This window comes from Cetorhinus maximus, unplaced genomic scaffold (genome assembly GCF_964194155.1).
Source record: "Cetorhinus maximus unplaced genomic scaffold, sCetMax3.hap1.1 HAP1_SCAFFOLD_125, whole genome shotgun sequence".
Taxonomy (NCBI): domain Eukaryota; kingdom Metazoa; phylum Chordata; class Chondrichthyes; order Lamniformes; family Cetorhinidae; genus Cetorhinus; species Cetorhinus maximus.
The window spans coordinates 543981-563612 of NW_027596127.1; the positions used below are offsets into that span (position 1 = coordinate 543981).

Here is a 19632-nt window from a genome sequence, read left to right on the forward strand (position 1 = left end):
ATGTGCAAGGTTACAGGGATAAGGCAGGGGAGTGGGACGGGGTAGAATGATCTTTCAGAGAGCCAGTGCAGGCTCGATGGGCTGAATGGCCTCCTTCTGCTCTGTAAGGATTCCGTGATTCTGTGAATTGGAGATGGGCAATAAAAATGCTGGCTTAGCCAGCGAGGCCCACATCCCATAAAATAATTAAATATTTGCCATTTCAGGATATGTGTGAAGTTGAATACTGATCACATTACTTCTCCTCATTACCCTCGATTTAATGGCCTAGCTGAGCAAATGATTTGCACCGTGAAATCCCTAATTCTCAAATGTTGACAGACCAAGGAAGTTGCACACCAGAGAGTAACACCTTTAAGTGCAAGTGTCCCATGATTGTTAGAACTGATTTTTGATAGGCCAGTGTGTACCAATCTTACCTATTCTTACCCACTCTTCTGTCAGAAGCTAGAGAGCAACTTTTAAGACTGCAAGAGAAGATGACCAGTGTGCACAATAAAAATGTAGGTACAGAATTTATCAAGTTTACAGCTGGGACAACAAGTTCACATCCAGGATCCCACAGAAGGTACGTGGCAACCAGCCAAGGTGACAGGACTTTGTTCAGAGCCAAGGCCCTATGATATCATCACACATAAATGTGTAACAGTGAGACAGAACAGGTGGACAAATCAGATCCATTCCAGATCCTCATTCACCATGCAGTCCTCTTGTATCGAGGGCTAGATCCCAAACACAACCAGGAACAACATCCAAAAATGACAGCCACACAGATCACTGTGAACCATCAAAGAAAGCTCCAGTAACTAAATATGAACGTGTAGTGTAAATAGTTATACTTCTTTGGAATGTATCTTTAAAAAAACAGGGGTGGATGTTGTAATATGCCTTTAAGGAATAGCAGCATGCCATCCTTAGAATGGAAGTTGTCATGTGATCTAGTTTCAGTTTCACTTTGGCCTTTGAGCAGAACACAGCACACACAGCTCTGATACCCTCAAGCTTTCTGTCTGTGTATATCTGTTCACATGTGTCTAGAATTAATAAATGAACCCACAATGAGTGTGCACAATCCCATTTGAGTGATTGGTGCCTTCATATCATTATAACACTCATGACAATAAAGTGACCAAAACTTCACAAGTACTCAAGTTGTGGCTTAACTAATGGTTTATATAGTTCCTGCATAAACTCCCTGCTCTTATGTTCTGGCTAATTCAAAATTGCCTTATCAACCTGTCCTGCTAACTTCAGGGATCTGTGGACATTCACTCCAAGGTCTCTCATTCCCTCCAAACCTCTCAGTATTTGCACATTTATTGTGTAATCCTTTGCCTTGTTTGACCTCCCTAAATGCATCACCTCACACCTCTCTGGGTTGAACTCCATTTGCCACTTCTCTGCCCACCTGACCAGTCCATTGATATCTTCCTGCAGTCTACAGCAATCCTTCTCTCTATCTACCGCACGGCCAATTTTTGTGTCATCTGTAAACTTTTTGATCATTCCCCCTACATTTACATCCAAATCATTAATATAAACACAAACAGTGGGGACCTAATTCTTAGCCCTGCGGAACCCCATTGGAAACAGCCTTCCAGGCACAAAAACACCCGTCAACAATTACCCTGAACTTTACCTCCTGTTTTATCTTTGTCCTTTCTCATAACTAAGTTAACTGAATTATGATCATTGTCACCAAAATGCTCCCCCACTTTCACTCCTTCCACCTGCCCAGCTTCATTTCCTAAAACTAAGCCCAGAACCGTGCCCTCTCTTGTTGGACTTGCTATATTCTGGCCAAATATGTTCTCCTGAATGCATCTCAAGAATTCTGTTCCTTCCACTCCTTTCACACTAAAACTATCCCAGTTAATATCAGGGTAGTTAAAATCCCCTACCATTACTGCCCTACTCTTTTTGCATTTCAGAGATTTGTCTCCATCTTTGCTCTTCAATCTCCCTCTGACTGGGGATCTACAGTACACGCCCATTAGTGTGACTGCCCCTTTTTTGTTCTTAAGTTCAATCCATATGGCCTCAATTGATGATTCTTTTAACATATCATCCCTCCTCACAACTGTAATATCTTCTCTAACCAAAATTCCCATCACCCTCTCCCTTTTTAATTCCCATCTCTATCTTGTCTGAATACCCAGAACCAGGAATGTTGAGTGGCCAATCCTGTCCCACGCTAAGACATGTTTCTGTAATAGCTGTGATAACATACTGCCATTGGCTTGTACAAGCCCCACCTTCCCCAGAACCAGTCCCAAAACCCCAGGAATCTAATGCCCTCTCTCCGGCTAGGCATTCACCTGCTCTAACCTCCTATTTCTATGCTCACAAGTGCGTGCCACTGGGACCTAATCCAGAGATGACTACTTTTGAGGTCCTGCTTGTTAATTCCTTACCTAGCTCCCTAAATTCTGCTTTCAGGACCACACCCCTCTTTCAGCCTATTTTTTGTGGACCACGACTGCTGGCTGTTCACCCTTCCTCCTCAGGGAGCTCTGCAGCTGCTCGGTAACATCCTTGACCGTGGTACCAGGGAGGCAAATCCTGGATTCACATCATGCGCCACAGAAGCAGCCGTCTATTCCCCTAACTATCAAATCATCTATCACCGTGGCTCTGCCAGCCTGTAATCATCAGTGAACATCCCCACTTCTGACTTTCTGATGGAAGGAATGTCAGTGATGAAGCAGCTGAAGATGGTTGGGCCGAGGACACTACCTTGAAAAACTCCTGGCAGTGATGTCCTGGAGCTGAGACGATTGGCTTCACCCCCCATATCCTTTAATAATCGGTGCAATGGGGTTCTGGGACCCCGAGTTCTGTGTTGATGTTGGCTAATTTGGGAATGGGACTCGTGAACACCGTTACTATTTCCGGGCCAGGTCTAAAATGTCCAGTGTCCGTCTGCATGAGTCTGTGCAGGACTATCTGATCCAGGCTATAAACTCAAGACATTACGTTCACCCTGACTCTTAGTGGGCACTGTCTGATGCACATAATAACTCTTGTGTTTACTAATTACTAATTCAGTCACCACCAAATCCCATAATTCTATCAAGCTAAGCATGTTAATTCCATCTTTGTGTTGGGAAGGTTCTGGAACGATCCCGTGATGTTGTTGATGAAGTTCCTGTTTCTCTTCGCCTCTGGGATACTTTTGGGGATCATCATAAGGACCGTCGCTTTGCATATGGCCGGTAGGTTACTGCACCTGCAACCGGAGAGTGGACCTAAGGGGGTATGGGGTGGGTTGGGAGAGTGGGTGGATTGGGGGTGGAGAGTGCATGAGGGTGGGGGTTGTAGGAGGTAGAGCATGGGGTGCAGAGTGCAGGGGGGGAGGGGTGTGGGGTGGGCAATGTGGAGGGGTGGGGTGTTGGTTGAGATGTGGGGTAGGGGTGTGGGATGTCTGGTGGGGGTGTGATGTGGAGGATGTGGGGGTGTTGATGTGGGGGTGTGGGATGGGGGTGTGGGATGGGGGTGTGGGGGTGTGGGATGGGGGTGTGGGGTGTGGGATGGGGGTGTGAGGGTGTGGGATAGGGGTGTGGGGGTGTGGGATGGGGGTGTGAGGGTGTGGGATGGGGGTGTGGGGTGTGGGATGGGGGTGTGGGGGTGTGGGATGGGGGTGTAGGATGTGAGGAGTGGGATGGGTTTGGGATGGGCGTGTGGGGGTGTGGGATGGGGGTGTGGGGGTGTGGGATGGGAGTGTGGGTGTGTGGGATGGGGGTGTGGGGATGTGGGATGGGGGTGTGGGGGTGTGGGGTGGGGTGTGGGGGTGTGGGATGGGGGTGTGGGATGGAAGTGTGCGGGTGTGGGATGGGGTGTCGGGGTGTGGGATGGGGGTGTGGGGGTGTGGGATGGGGGTGTGGAGGTGTGGGATGGGGTGTGGGGGTGTGGGATAGGGGTGTGAGGGTGTGGGATGGCGGTGTGAGGGTGTGGGGGTGTGGGATGGGGGTGTGGGGGTGTGGGATGGGGGTGTGAGGGTGTGGGATGGGGGTGTGGGGGTGTGGGATGGGGGTGTGGGATGGGGATGTGGGATGGGGGTGTGAGGGTGTGGGGTGTGGGATGGGGGTGTGGGGGTGTGGGATGGGGGTGTGAGGGTGTGGGATGGGGGTGTGGGGGTGTGGGATGGGGGTGTGGAATGGGGGTGTGGGGGTGTGGGATGGGGGTGTGAGGGTGTGGGGGTGTGGGATGGGGGTGTGGGGGTGTGGGATGGGGGTGTGAGGGTGTGGGATGGGGGTGTGGGGGTGTGGGATGGGGGTGTGAGGGTGTGGGATGGGGGTGTGGGCGTGTGGGATGGGGGTGTGGGGGTGTGGGATGGGGGTGTGGGGATGTGAGATGGGGTGTCGGGGTGTGGGATGGGGGTGTGGGATGGGGGTGTGGGGGTGTGGGATGGGGCTGTGGGATGGGGGTGTGGGGGTGTGGGATGGGGGTGTGGGGGTGTGGGATGGGGGTGTGGGGGTGTGGGATGGGGGTGTGGGGGTGTGGGATGGGGGTGTGGGGGTGTGGGATGGAGGTGTGGGGGTGTGGGATGGGGGTGTGGGATGGGGTGTGGGGGTGTGGGATGGGGGTGTGAGGGTGTGGGGGTGGGGGTGTGGGGGTGTGGGATGGGGGTGTGGGATGGGGTGTGGGGGTGTGGGATGGGGGTGTGAGGGTGTGGGATGGTGGTGTGGGGTGGGGGTGTGGGGGTGTGGGATGGGGGTGTGGGGGTGTGGGATGGGGGTGTGGGGGTGTGGGATGGGGGTGTGAGGGTGTGGGGGTGGGGGTGTGGGATGGGGGTGTGGGATGGGGTGTGGGATGGGGGTGTGGGGGTGTGGGATGGGGGTGTGAGGGTGTGGGGGTGGGGGTGTGGGGGTGTGGGATGGGGGTGTGGGATGGGGTGTGGGATGGGGGTGTGGGATGGGGGTGTGGGGGTGTGGGATAGGGGTGTGGGGGTGTGGGATGGGGGTGTGGTGGTGTGGGATGGGGGTGGGTCTTTAGTTTATACACTAAAGTAAGTTAATAAACTAAGTTAATAATGAATTACTAAGTTAATAAGTTAAGAATGTGCCTAAGCAACGGATCAGAAAGATTGATCCTGACTGGAGTGGTTTGCGGGTGCAGCGATAGCTGGATCAGTCAGCGGGGATAGCTGCCACTTTCTTATATCTGTACACTTGCACCAACTTGGGGTTTGCAAAGATCTCTGCTGTGAAAGCCCTCTGTCCACACTCAACTGTTCGCAAATCATTAATTTAATGTTGTTCTGAGACTAAAAAAAGTAATATCTATTCTGCCCAATGTGACTGGAGCCCAAAGAGAATGTCAATGACAGTGAGATTTTTAAATTTATTCGGTCATGGGATGTGGGACCTTATCAAAAACCTTGCTAAAGTCCATGTGGACCACATCAAATGCATGTCAGGGCCCATAGCCTTTGCAGTATCCAGTGCCTTCAGCTGTTTCTTGATATCACGTGGAGTGAATCGAATTGGCTGAAGACTGGCATCTGTGATGCTGGGGACCTCCGGAGGAGGCTGAGATGGATCATCCACTCGGCACTTCTGGCTGAAGATTGTTGCAAATGCTTCAGCCTTATCATTTGCACTGATGTGCTGGGCTCCTCCATCATTGAGAATGGGGATATTTGTGGAGCTTCTTCCTCCAGTAAGTTGTTTAATTGTCCACCCCCATTCACAACTGGATGTGGCAGGGCTGCAGAGCTTAAATCTGATCTGTTTGTTGTGGGATCACTTAGCTCTGTCTATCACTTGCTGCTTATGCTGTTTGACACGCAAGTAAACCTGTGTTGTAGCTTCACCAGGTTGACACCTCATTTTTAGGTCTGCCTGGTGTTGCTCCTGGCATGCCCTCCTGCACTCTTCATTGAATCTGATCCCCTGGCTTGATGGTAATGGTAGAGTGGGGGATATGCCGGGTCATGAGGTTACAGATTGTGTTTGAGTACAATTCTGCTGCTGCTGATGGCCCACAGCGCCTCATGGATGCCCAGACTTGAGTTGCTAGATCTGATTGAAATCTATCCCATTTAGCACAGTGGTAGTGCCACACAACACGATGGAGGGACTCCTCAAAGTGAAGGCGGGACTTCATCTCCGCAGTCATTCTACCGATACTGTCGCTGTTATGACACAGCAGTTGGTAAAGGCCGAGTTATTTAAAATCCCAGAGGGAAACTTGAAATAACCGTCATAACCTATATTTTCAATTGGTGTGTTTGAGTTGCAGCTCTAAATTCAGGAATAAGACCACCAGTTCTCGAGAGGTTTTTATATCAAACCACATGAGACATTTATTAATTTACACAGGTTAAACATATACACATGGCTACAAATTACTACTATCACAATTTTTCAACAATATTTTAAACTAATCTCCACTAAGGCAACAACAACCCATAAACTTTAAACAGATACCAGGCAAAGCATTTTCACCTTACACATTCAAAATGAGGTCCCTTTTACTTTGGTTCCTTTGCAGATAACTGTAGGCTTACAGCTGCTTTGATGTTACAAGCCTCTGCTCTGCACACACACAACGGCTGAAGTTAAACACAGCGCTTCCCTTTGAATGTAAATTCTCATTGTATCACCAGACCCTTTGAACTCCACCTCTTCTAACAATAAAACCCTTTTTATAGCAACAACTTTATTACTAATATAAACATTGCTTGGTGTCTCCTAGCTAGGTGCAAGATTTCACCCCCAGACTTTGAATGGTTTATTCAACAAAATGCAAATGTCCCCTCTACCTCTGTGTTTACATCTCAAAACTACTATACATCAAAGCACCTAGACTAGCTGGCTTTAATCCAGTTAAAACAAACACAGAAACACACACAGACTAAACCTCTACTTTAAAAAAATAATTTGCAATGACATTATGTACATTAATAGCTTCATGACAGATGCATCTGCGGCAGGCAGGATGGTGAGGATGAGGTCTATACAATTGAAGCAAGACTTCACTACTCCTGTACTCAAATCCTCTTGCGATAAAGGCTAACACTTGTCACTCTCACTTCATCTCGGGAGTTCAGCTCTTTTGACCATGTTTGAACCAAGGTAGTAATGAGGTCAGGAGCTGAGTGGCCCTGACGGAACCCAAACTGGGCATCGATGAGCAGGTTATTGCTAAGCAAGTGCTGCTTGATAGCACTGTTGATGGCCCCTTCCATTACTTTACTGATGATGTAGAGTAGACTGATGGGGCGGTAATTGGCCCGGTTGGATTTGTCCTGCTTTTTGTGTACAGGACATACCTGGGCAATTTTCCACATAGCTGGGTAGATGCCAGTGTTGTAGCTGTACTGGAACAGCTTGGCTAAGTGCTCGGCAAGTCCTGGAGCACAGGTTCTATTGTCAGAATACTGTCAGGGCCCATAGTCTTTGCAGTATCCAGTGCCTTCAGCCGTTTCTTGATATCACGTGGAGTGAATCAAATTGGCTGAAGACTGGCATCTGTGATGCTGAGCATCTCCGGAGGAGGCCGAGATGGATCATCCACTCGGCACTTCTGGCTGAAGATTGTTGCAAATGCTTCAGCCTTACCTTTTGCACTGATGTGCTGGGCTCCTCCATCATTGAGGATGAGGATATTTTTGGGGCCTCCTCCTCCAGTGAGTTGTTTAATTGTCCACCACCATTCAGAACTGGATGTGGCAGGACTGCAGAGCTTAGATCTGATCCAATTGTTGTGGGATCACTTAGTCCTGTCTATCACTTGCTGCTTATACTGTTTGGCATGCAAGTAATCCTGTGTTATAGCTTCACCAGGTTGACACCTCATTTTTAGATATGCCTGGTGCTGCTCCTGGCATGCCCTCCTGCACTCTTCATTGAACCAGGGTTGATCCCCTGGCTTGATGGTAATGGTAGAGTGGGGGATATGCTGGGTCATGAGGTTACAGATTGTGTTCGAGTACAATTCTCCTGCTGCTGATGGCCCACAGCGCCTCATGGATGCCCAGTCTTGAGTTGCTAGATCAGTTTGAAATCTATCCCATTTAGCACGGCGGTAGTGCCACACAACACGATGGATGGTCTCCTCAATGTGAAGCCGGGACTTTGTCTCCACAATGACTGTGCGGTGGTCACTCCTACCGATACTGTCATGGACAGATGCATCTGTTGCAGGCAGGTTGGTGAGGATGAGGTCAAGTATGTTTTTCCCTCATGTTGGTTCCCTCACCACCTGCCACACACCCAGTCTAGCAGCTATGTCATTTAGGACTCGGTCAGCTCGGTCAGTAGTGGTGTTACTGGGCCACTCTTGGTGAAGGACATTGAAGTCCACCCAGAGTACATTCTGCGCCCTTGCCACCCTCAGTGCTTCCTCCAAGTGCTGTTCAACATGGAGGAGCACTGATTCATCAGCTGAGGGAGGGCGGTACATGGTAATCAGCAGGAGGTTTCCTTGCCCATGTTTGATCTGATGCCATGAGACTTCATGAAGTCCAGAGTTGATGTTGAGGACTCCCAGGGCAACTCCCTCCTGACCCTATACCACTGTGCCGCCCCCTCTGCTGGGTCTGTCCTGCCAGTGGGACAGGGCATACCCAGGGATGGTGATGGTGGAGTCTGGGACATTATCTGTAAGGTATGATTCCGTGAGGATGACTATGTCAGGCTGTTGCTCTCCCAATTTTGGCTCTAGCCCTCAGATGTTCGTAAGGAGGGCTTTGCAGGGTCGACAGGGCTGAGTTTGCCGTTGTCGTTTCCGGTGCCTAGGTCGATGCCGGGAGGTGTGTCCAGTTTCATTCCTTTTTTGTGACTGTAGCGGTTTGATACAACTGAGTGTCTTACTAGGCCATTTAAGAGCCAACCACATTGTTGTGGGTCTGGAGTCACATGTAGGCCAGACCAGGTAAGGACAGCAGATTTCCTTCCCTAAAGGACATTAGTGAACCAGATGGGTTTTTACAACAATCGACAATGGTTTCACGGTCACCATCAGACTTTTAATTCCAGATTTTTGTTGAATTCAAATTCCACCATCTGCCGATTTGAACCTGGGTTCCCAGAGCATGACCCTGGGTCTCTCCATTACCAGCCCAGTGACAATCCCACCATGCCATCGCCTCCCCTTGGGTGTGAGCAGGGACACTCTGAGTGTGTCTGGATGTGAGCAAGGTAATCCTCAGTGTGTCTGGGTGTGAGCAAGGGCAGTCTGAGTGTGTCTGGGTGTGAGCGAGGGCAGTCTGAGTGTGTCTGGGTGTGAGCGAGGGCAGTCTGAGTGTGTCAGTGTGAGCGAGGGCAGTCTGAGCGTGTCTGGGTGAGAGCAAGGTCAGTCTGAGTGTGTCTGGGTGTGAGCGAGGGCAGTCGGAATGTGTCTGGGTGTGAGCGAGGGCAGTCTGGCTGTGAGCGAGGGCAGTCTGAGTGTGTCTGGGTGTGAGTGAGGGCAGTCTGAGTGTGTCTGGGTGTGAGTGAGGGCAGTCTGAGTATGTCTGGGTGTGAGTGAGGGCAGTCTGAGTGTGTCTGGGTGTGAGTGAGGGCAGTCTGAGTATGTCTGGGTGTGAGTGAGGGCAGTCTGAGTGTGTCTGGGTGTGAGCGAGGGCAGTCTGAGTGTGTCTTGGTGTGAACAAGGGCAGTCTGATTGTTTCTGGGTGTGAGCAAGGGCAGTCTGATTGTGTCTGGGTGTGAGTGAGGGCAGTCTGAGTGTGTCTGGGTATGAGCGAGGGCAGTCTGAGTGTGTCTTGGTGTGAACAAGGGCAGTCTGAGTGTGTCTGGGTGTGAGCAAGGGCAGTCTGAGTGTGTCTGGGTGTGAGCGAGGGCAGTCTGAGTGTGTCTGGGTGTAAGCGAGGGCAGTCTGAGTGTGTCAGGGTGTGAGCAAGGGCAGTCTGAGTGTGTCTGGATGTGAGCGAGGGCAGTCTGAGTGTGTCTGGGTGTAAGCGAGGGCAGTCTGAGTGTGTCTGGGTGTGAGCGAGGGCAGTCTGAGTGTGTCTGGGTGTGAGCGAGTGTAGTCTGGGTGTGTCTGGGCGTGAGTGAGGGCAGTCTGAGTGTGTCTGGGCGTGAGTGAGGGCAGTCTGAGTGTGTCTGGGTGTGAGCGAGTGTAGTCTGGGTGTGTCTGGGTGTGAGTGAGGGCAGTCTGGGTGAGAACGAGGGCAGTCTGAGTTTGTCTGGCTGTGAGCGAGGGCAGTCTGAGTGTTTCTGGGTGTGAGAGAGGGCAGTCTGAGTTTGTCTGGCTGTGAGCGAGGGCAGTCTGAGTGTTTCTGGGTGTGAGAGAGGGCAGTCTGAGTTTGTCTGGCTGTGAGCGAGGGCAGTCTGAGTGTGTCTGGGTGTGAGTGAGGGCAGTTTGAATGTTTCTGGGTGAGAGTGAGGGCAGTCTGAGTGTGTCTGGGTGTGAACGAAGGCAGTCTGAGTTTGTCTGAGTGTGAGCAAGGGCAATCTGAGTGTGTCTGGGTGAGAGCGAGGGCAGTCTGGGTGTGAGAGAGGGCAGTCTGAGTGTGTCTTGGTGTGAGCGAAGGCAGTCTGAGTGTGTCTGGGTGTGAGCGAGGGCAATCTGGGTGTGATTGAGGGCAGTCTGAGTGTGTCTGGGTGTGAGCGAGGGCAGTCTGGGTGTAAGTGAGGGCAGTCTGAGTGTGTCTGGGTGTGAGCGAGGGCAGTCTGAGTGTGTCTGGGTGTGAGCGAAGGCAGTCTGAGTTTGTCTGGGTGTGAGCAAGGGCAGTCTGATTGTTTTTGGGTGTGAGCGAGGGTAGTCTGAGTGTGTCTGGGTGTGAGCGAAGGCAGTCTGGATGTGTCGGGGCATGAGAGCGGGCAGTCTGGGTGTGTCTGGGTGTGAGGGAGGGTAGTCTGGGTGTGAACGAGAGCAGTCTGGGTGTGAGTGAGGGCAGTCTGATCATGTCTGGGTGTGAGCGAGAACATTCTGAGTGTGTCTGGGTGTGAGCGAGGGCAGTCTGGGTGTGAGCGAGGGCAGTCTGAGTGTAACTGGGTGTGAGCGAGGGTAGTCTGAGTGTGAGTGAGTGCAGTCTGGTATGAGCGAGGGTAGTCTGAATGTGTCTGGGTGTGAGTGAGGGCAGTCCGAGCGTGTCTGGGTGAGAGCGAGGATAGTCTGGGTGTGTCTGGGTGTAAGTGAGGGCAGTCTGGGTGTGAGCGAGGGCAGTCTGAGCGTGTCTGGGTGTGAGCGATTGTAGTCTGGGTGTATCTGGGTGTGAGTGAGGGCAGTCTGGGTGAGAGCGAGGACAGTCTGGGTGTGTCTGTGTGTGAGCGAGGACATTCTGAGTGTTTCTGGGTGTGAAAGAAGGCAGTCTGAGTGTGTCTGGGTGTGAGTGAGGGTAGCCTGGATGTGTCTGGGTGTGAGCAAGAGCAGTCTGAGTGTGTCTGGGTGTAAGCGAGGGCAGTCTGAGTGTGCCAGGGTGTGAGCAAGGGCAGTCTGAGTGTGTCTGGATGTGAGCGAGGGATGTCTGAGTGTGTCTGGGTGTAAGCGAGGGCAGTCGGTGTGTCTGGGCGTGAGTGAGGGCAGTCTGAGTGTGTCTGGGTGTGTGCGAGTGTAGTCTGGGTGTGTCTGGGTGTGAGTGAGGGCAGTCTGGGTGAGAGTGAGGGCAGTCTGAGTTTGTCTGGCTGTGAGCGAGGGCAGTCTGAGTTTGTCTGAGTGTGAGCAAGGGCAATCTGAGTGTGTCTGGGTGAGAGCGAGGGCAGTCTGGGTGTGAGAGGGCAGTCTGAGTGTGTCTTTGGTGTGAGTGAAGGCAGTCTGAGTGTGTCTGGGTGTGAGCGAGGGCAGTCTGGGTGTGAGTGAGGGCAGTCTGAGTGTGTCGGTGTGAGCGAGGGCAGTCTGGGTGTGAGTGAGGGCAGTCTGAGTGTGTCTGGGTGTGAGCGAGGGCAGTCTGAGTTTGTCTGGGTGTGAGGGCAGTCTGATTGTTTTTGGGTGTGAGCGAGGGCAGTCTCAGTGTGTCTGGGTGTGAGCGAAGGCAGTCAGGGTGTGTCTGGATGTGAGCGAGGGTAGTCTGGGTGTGTCTGGGTGTGAGCGAGAGAAGTCTGGGCGTGAGCGAGGGCAGTCTGGGTGTGTCTGGATGTGAGGGATAGTAGTCTGGGTGTGAACGAGAGCAGTCTGGGTGAGAGTGAGGACAGTCTGGGTGTGTCTGTGTGTGAGCGAGGACATTCTGAGTGTTTCTGGGTGTGAAAGAAGGCAGTCTGAGTGTGTCTGGGTGTAAGCGAGGGCAGTCTGAGTGTGTCAGGGTGTGAGCAAGGGCAGTCTGAGTGTGTCTGGGTGTGAGCGAGAGCAGTCTGAGTGTGTCTGGGTGTGAGCAAGCGCATTCTGAGTGTGTCTGGGTGTGAGCGAGGGCAGTCTGAGTGTGTCTGGTTGTGAGCGAGGGCAGTCTGAGTGTGTCTGGGTGTGAGCGAGGGCAGTCTGACTGTGTCTGGGTGTGAGCGAGGGCAGTCTGGGTGAGAGTGAGGGCAGTCTGAGTTTGTCTGAGTGTGAGCAAGGGCAATCTGAGTGTGTCTGGGTGAGAGCGAGGGCAGTCTGGGTGTGAGAGAGGGCAGTCTGAGTGTGTCTGGGTGTGAGCGAGGGCAATCTGGGTGTGAGCGAGGGCAGTCTGAGTGTGTCTGGGTGTGAGCGAGGGCAATCTGGGTGTGAGTGAGGGCAGTCTAAGTGTGTCTGGGTGTGAGCGAGGGCAGTCTGAGTGTGTCTGGGTGTGAGCGAAGGCAGTCTGGATGTGTTGGGGCGTGAGAGCGGGCAGTCTGGGTGTGTCTGGGTGTGAGGGACGGTAGTCTGGGTGTGAACGAGAGCAGTCTGGGTGTGAGTGAGGGCAGTCTAGACGTGTCTGGGTGTGAGTGAGGGTAGTCTGGGTGTGTCTGGATGTGAGCGAGGGTAGTCTGGGTGTGTCTGGGTGTGAGCGAGAGCAGTCTGGGTGTGAGTGAGGGCAGTCTGGGTGTGTCTGGATGTGAGCGAGGGTAGTCTGGGTGTGAGTGAGGGCAGTCTGATCGTGTCTGGGTGTGAGCGAGGACATTCTGAGTGTGTCTGGGTGTGAGGGAGGGCAGTCTGGGTGTGAGCGAGGGCAGTCTGAGTGTAACTGGGTGTGAGCGAGGGTAGTCTGAGTGTGAGTGAGTGCAGTCTGGTATGAGCGAGGGTAGTCTGAATGTGTCTGGGTGTGAGTGAGGGCAGTCCGAGCGTGTCTGGGTGAGAGCGAGGATAGTCTGGGTGTGTCTGGGTGTGAGCGAGGGCAGTCTGAGCGTGTCTGGGTGTGAGCGATTGTAGTCTGGGTGTATCTGGGTGTGAGTGAGGGCAGTCTGGGTGTGTCTGGGTGTGAGCAAGGGCAGTCTGAGTGTGTCTGTGTGTGAACGAGGGCAGTCTGAGTGTGAGTGAGGGCAGTCTGAGTGTGTCTGTGTGTGAGCGAGGACATTCTGAGTGTTTCTGGGTGTGAAAGTGGGCAGTCTCAGTGTGTCTGGGTGTGAGTGAGGGTAGCCTGGGTGTGTCTGGGTGTGAGTGAGGGCAGTCTGGGTGTGTCTGGTTGTGAGCGAGGGCAGTCTGAGTGTGTCTAGGTGTGAACGAGGGCAGTCTGGGTGTGTCTGGTTGTGAGCGAGGGCAGTCTGGGTGTGTCTGGTTGTGAGCGAGGGCAGTCTGGGTGTGTCTGGTTGTGAGCGAGGGCAGTCTGGGTCTGAGCGAGGGCAGTCTGAGTGTGTCTGGTTGTGAGCGAGGGCAGTCTAGGTGTGTCTGGTTGTGAGCGAGGGCAGTCTGGGTCTGAGCGAGGGCAGTCTGGGTGTGAGTGAGGGCAGTCAGGGTGTGTCTGGATGTGAGCGAGGGTTGTCTGGGTGTGAGCGAGAGAAGTCTGGGTGTGAGTGAGGGCAGTCTGGGTGTGTCTGGATGTGAGGGATAGTAGTCTGGGTGTGAACGAGAGCAGTCTGGGTGAGAGTGAGGACAGTCTGGGTGTGTCTGTGTGTGAGCGAGGACATTCTGAGTGTTTCTGGGTGTGAAAGAAGGCAGTCTGAGTGTGTCTGGGTGTAAGCGAGGGCAGTCTGAGTGTGTCTGGGTGTGAGCAAGGGCAGTCTGAGTGTGTCTGGTTGTGAGCGAGGGCAGTCTGAGTGTGCCTGAGTGTGAGCGAGGGCAGTCTGACTGTGTCTGGTTGTGAGCGAGGGCAGTCTGAGTGTGCCTGAGTGTGAGCGAGGGCAGTCTGACTGTGTCTGGGTGTGAGCGAGGGCAGTCTGGGTGAGAGTGAGGGCAGTCTGAGTTTGTCTGAGTGTGAGCAAGGGCAATCTGAGTGTGTCTGGGTGAGAGCGAGGGCAGTCTGGGTGTGAGAGAGGGCAGTCTGAGTGTGTCTGGGTGTGAGCGAGGGCAATCTGGGTGTGAGCGAGGGCAGTCTGAGTGTGTCTGGGTGTGAGCGAGGGCAATCTGGGTGTGAGTGAGGGCAGTCTAAGTGTGTCTGGGTGTGAGCGAGGGCAGTCTGAGTGTGTCTGGGTGTGAGCGAAGGCAGTCTGGATGTGTTGGGGCGTGAGAGCGGGCAGTCTGGGTGTGTCTGGGTGTGAGCAAAGGCAGTCTGGATGTGTTGGGGCGTGAGAGCGGGCAGTCTGGGTGTGTCTGGGTGTGAGGGACGGTAGTCTGGGTGTGAACGAGAGCAGTCTGGGTGTGAGTGAGGGCAGTCTAGACGTGTCTGGGTGTGAGTGAGGGTAGTCTGGGTGTGTCTGGATGTGAGCGAGGGTAGTCTGGGTGTGTCTGGGTGTGAGCGAGAGCAGTCTGGGTGTGAGTGAGGGCAGTCTGGGTGTGTCTGGATGTGAGCGAGGGTAGTCTGGGTGTGAGTGAGGGCAGTCTGATCGTGTCTGGGTGTGAGCGAGGACATTCTGAGTGTGTCTTGGTGTGAGGGAGGGCAGTCTGGGTGTGAGCGAGGGCAGTCTGAGTGTAACTGGGTGTGAGCGAGGGTAGTCTGAGTGTGAGTGAGTGCAGTCTGGTATGAGCGAGGGTAGTCTGAATGTGTCTGGGTGTGAGTGAGGGCAGTCCGAGCGTGTCTGGGTGAGAGCGAGGATAGTCTGGGTGTGTCTGGGTGTGAGCAAGGGCAGCCTGAGCGTGTCTGGGTGTGAGCGATTGTAGTCTGGGTGTATCTGGGTGTGAGTGAGGGCAGTCTGGGTGTGTCTGGGTGTGAGCAAGGGCAGTCTGAGTGTGTCTGTGTGTGAGCGAGGGCAGTCTGAGTGTGTCTGGGTGTGAGCGAGGGTAGTCTGAGTGTGTCTGGTTGTGAGTGAGGGCAGTCTGAGTGTGTCTGGGTGTGAGCGAGGGCAGTCTGAGTGTGTCTGGGTGTGAACGAGGGCAGTCTGAGTGTGTCTGGGTGTGAACGAGGGCATTCTGAGTATGTCTGGGTGTGAGCGAGGGCAGTCTGTGTGTGTGGGTGTGAGCGAGGGCAGTCTGAGTGTGTCTGGGTGTGAGCGAGGGCAGTCTGCGTGTGTCTGGGTGTGAACGAGGGCAGTCTGAGTGTGTCTGGGTGTGAGCGAGGGCAGTCTGTGTGTGTGGGTGTGAGCGAGGGCAGTCTGAGTGTGTCTGGGTGTGAGCGAGGGCAGTCTGCGTGTGTCTGGGTGTGAGCGAGGGCAGTCTGAGTGTGTCTGGGTGTGAGCGAGGGCAGTCTGAGTGTGTCTGGGTGTGAGCGAGGGCAGTCTGAGTGTGTCTGGGTGTGAGCGAGGGCAGTCTGAGTCGGTCACTTTCAGTGTGAGTGGGAATGCCCAGGTCCTTATCGCTCTTTTATACTGTTGTTTTTCTGCCCACCTCAGGTCCGACGTTGTGGTCCTGTGTTTCTCCCTGGCGAACCCAAAATCACTGCGTCACGTCAAAACTATGTGGTACCCGGAAATCCGGCACTTTTGCCCCCGGACCCCTATCATCCTTGTTGGATGCCAGCTGGACTTGCGCTTCACTGATCTTGATGCAGTGAACCGTGCACGGAGACCTCTGGCCAAGTAAGTGCTTTATTTCTTTTGTTCTTGAGCTGTGCATGAATGTGGCTGTGCGAGCATTTACTGTCCACCCGCCATTGGCCTCAAGAAGGTGCTGGGGAGCTGCATTGCTGAATAGGTGCAGCCCCTGTGGTGTAACTCTTTCGAGTACATTCACAGTTCTTGACTTTTTTTTTGTTCAAAGTCCTGGAGTGGGACATGAACCCACAACCTTCTGACTCAAAGGTGAGGGTGCTATGAACTGAGCCACAGCTGACACCTCCCCCTGTGGCGTAACTCTTTCGAGTTATCAACAGATCACATGTAACTCTTTCGAGTACATTCACAGTTCTTGGTTTTTCCGGGAGTGGGACATGAACCCACAACCTTCTGACTCAAAGGTGAGGGTGCTATGAACTGAACCACAGCTGACACCTCCCCCTGTGGTGTAGGTGCACCCACAGTGGCTTTTTCTGTGGCTGCTTGCTGCAGCTTAATGAATGGCTAGCAAGGGTATTTCAGAGGTTAATTAAGAGTCAACTACATCGTTGTGAATCTGGAGTGACATAGACACCAGAGTGAGTACGGACAGCACATTTCCTTCCCTAAAGGTCGTCAGTGAACAAGATGGACTTTTTTGACTATCGAGCAGTTTAATGGTCCAATTGCCAAGACCATCATTTGATTCCACATTTATTATTAATTGAATTTAAATTCCACCAGCTGCCTGGGTGGGGTTTGAACCTGTGTCTCTGGAGCAATAGTCCAGGCCTCTGGATTACTTGTCCAGTAATATTTCTCACTAACCATTCCCTTGGATAATAAATGCTGACCTTCACACTGCTGTCCCCAGCAGCTTGTGGAAATGCTTGTGGCAGCTGTTTGAACTGCTGCTGTCAGCCTGGTGAAGGTGCTCCCAAAGTTCAATGTGGAGAAGTGTGGGGTGATTTGTTTTGGCAGGAAGAATATGGTGAAATGGTAAAAAATAAAGGGAGAGTCTCTAAAGGAGATGCAGGAACAGAGGGACCTCAGAGTATACGTACATAGGTCATTGAAGATGGCAGGGCATGTTGAGAGAGCAGTGAATAAAGCATATAGTATCTTAGGCTTTATTAATAGGGACATTGAGTACAAGAGTAAGGAGGTCATGTTGAACTTGTATAAAACACTAGTTAGGTCTCATCCGGAGTACTGCGTCCAGTTCTGGGCACCATACTTGAGGAAGGATGTGAAGGCGTTGGAGAGAGTACAGAGGAGATTCACAAGAATGATTCCCGGGATGAAGAACTGTAGCTATGGGGATAGATTGGTGAGTTTGGGACTGTTTTCCTTGGAGAAAAGAAGGCTAAGAGGAGACTTGATTGAGGTATTCAAGATCCTGAGGGGTATGGGCAGGGTAAATAGTGAGAAACTGTTCCCACTCAAGAGAACATCAAGAATTAGAGGGCATAGATTCAAAATAATAGGCAAAAGGAGTAAATGTGATGTGAGGAAAATTTTTCACCCAGAGGGTGGCTGGAGTCTGGAACAAACTTTCAGAGAACCAGTGCGGACTGGATGGCCCGAATGGCCTCCTGTACTGTAAAGATTCTGTGATACATGTAGCCAGACCAGGTAAGGACAGCAGATTATCTTCCTGAAAGGGCATTAGTGAACCAGGTGGGTTTTTACAACAATCAATGATAGTTTCATGGTCACCATTACTGAGACTAGCTTTCAATTCTAGTTTTATTAATTGAATTTAAGTTCCAGCAGCTGCCTGGGCCTTGGAATTATTAGTCCAATGACATGATCACTATGCCACCATCTCCCCTTTCACAATCGTTATCAAGGATTTGGATGTGGGGACCAAATGTAATATTTCTAAGTTTGTGGATGACACAAAACTAATCACAGAATCACAGAATTTTAACAGCACAGAAGGAGGCCATTCGGCCCATCATGTCTGCACCGACTCTCCAAATGAGCATTCTGACTTAGTGCCATTGCCCTGCCTTTTCCCCGTATCCCTGCACATTGTTTCTATTCAAATAATCATCTAATGCCCTCTTGAATGCCTCAATTGAACCTGCCTCCACCACACCTCCAGACAGTGCATTCCAGTCCCGAACCACTCACATCACATTTGCTTCTTTTGCAAATCACTTTAAATCTGTGCCGTCTCGTTCTTGATCCTTTTACGAATGGGAACAGCTTCTCCCTATCTACTCTGTCCAGCCCCCTCATGATTTTGAACATCTCTATCTAATCTCCTCTCAGCCTTCTTCTCTCCAAGGAGAACAGTCCCAATCTCTCCAATCTATCCTCGTACTGAAGTTTCTCATTCCTGGAACCATTCTTGTAAACCTCTTCTGCACTCTCTCCAATGTGTTCACATCCTTCCCATAATGTGGTGCCCAGAACCATACACAATATTCAAGCTGAGGTCTAACGAGCGTCTTACATAAATTCAACATAACCTCCCTGCTCTTGTATCTATGCCCCTATTAATAAAATCCAGGATACTATATACTTTAACTGCTCTCTCCACCCGTCCTGCCACCTTCAATGATCTTGGCTGAAAATTGATACTTTGAAATTGTCCCGTGCACACCAAGATCTAGATCATTAATATACATCAGGAAAAGCAAGGGTCCCAATACCGACCCCTGGGGAACTCCACTACAAATCTTCCTCCAACCCAAAAAGTATCCATTGACCATTACTCTCTGCTTCCTATTTTGCAGCAAATATGCACCAAGGTCTTTTTGCTCCTGCACGCCCTTCAAAATTTCACCCCTTATTTTACATTGTCTGTCCATGTTCTTCCTACCGAAATGCATCACCTCACACTTCTCAGCATTGAACTTTATCTGCCATCTATCTGCCCACTCCACCAACTTGTCTATGTCCTCTTGAAGTTCCACACCATCCTCCTCACAGTTCACAACACTCCCAAGCTTCGTATCATCCACAAACTTTGAAATTGTCCCCACACAAAGATCATTAATATATATCAGGAAAAGCAAGGTCCCAATACTGACCCCTGGGGAACTCCACTACAAACCTTCCCCCAGCCTCAAAAAATATCCATTGACCATTACTCTCTGCTTCCTATTTTTCAGACAATTTTGTATCCATGTTGCTGCTGTCACTTTTATTCCAAGAGCAATAACTTTTCTCACAAGTCGGATGTGTGGCACTTTTTAAAAAATTCATTCACGGGATGTGGGTGTTGCTGGCTGGGCCAGCATTTATTGCCCATCCCTAGTTGCCCTTGAGAAGGTGGTGGTGAGCTGCCTTCTTGAACCGCTGCAGTCCATGTGGTGTAGGTACACCCACAGTGCTGTTATACTGACCCCTGGGGAACTCCACTACAAACCTTCCTCCCGCCCGAAAAATATCCATTGACCATTACTCTCTGCTTCCTATTTTTCAGTCACTTTTGCATCCATGTTGCTACTGTCCCTTTTATTCCATGAGCAATAACTTTTCTCACAAGCCTGTTGTGTGGCTCTGTATCAAATGCCTTTTGAAAGTCCATGTACACCACATAACAGCATTACCCTCATCCACCTTTTCTGTTACCTCTTCACAAAACTCCAGCAATTTAATTAAACATGATTTCCCCTTTATAAATCCATGCTGGCTCTTCCTTATCAACCCATATTTTTTAATGTGACTATTAATTCTATCCTGAATAATTATTTCTAGAATCTTGCCCACCACTAAAGTTAAACTGACGGGTCTGTAATTGCTGGGTTTATCCTTACAGCCTTTTTTGAACAAG

General features: G+C 51.5%; 1 protein-coding gene across 4 annotated transcripts in view; it reads left to right on the top strand.

Annotated features, from left to right (window-relative positions):
• The window catches only part of LOC144672863 (rho-related BTB domain-containing protein 1-like), a 102782-nt gene that overhangs the window by 15404 nt on the left and 67746 nt on the right, over nucleotides 1–19632 (top strand). For all 4 annotated transcript variants that reach the window (XM_078534850.1, XM_078534852.1, XM_078534851.1 and 1 more), the window contains exons 3-4: nucleotides 3112–3215; nucleotides 15702–15887. In XM_078534850.1, the coding sequence (XP_078390976.1) occupies nucleotides 3112–3215; nucleotides 15702–15887 (290 nt within the window). The remainder of the gene's footprint in view (nucleotides 1–3111; nucleotides 3216–15701; nucleotides 15888–19632) is intronic.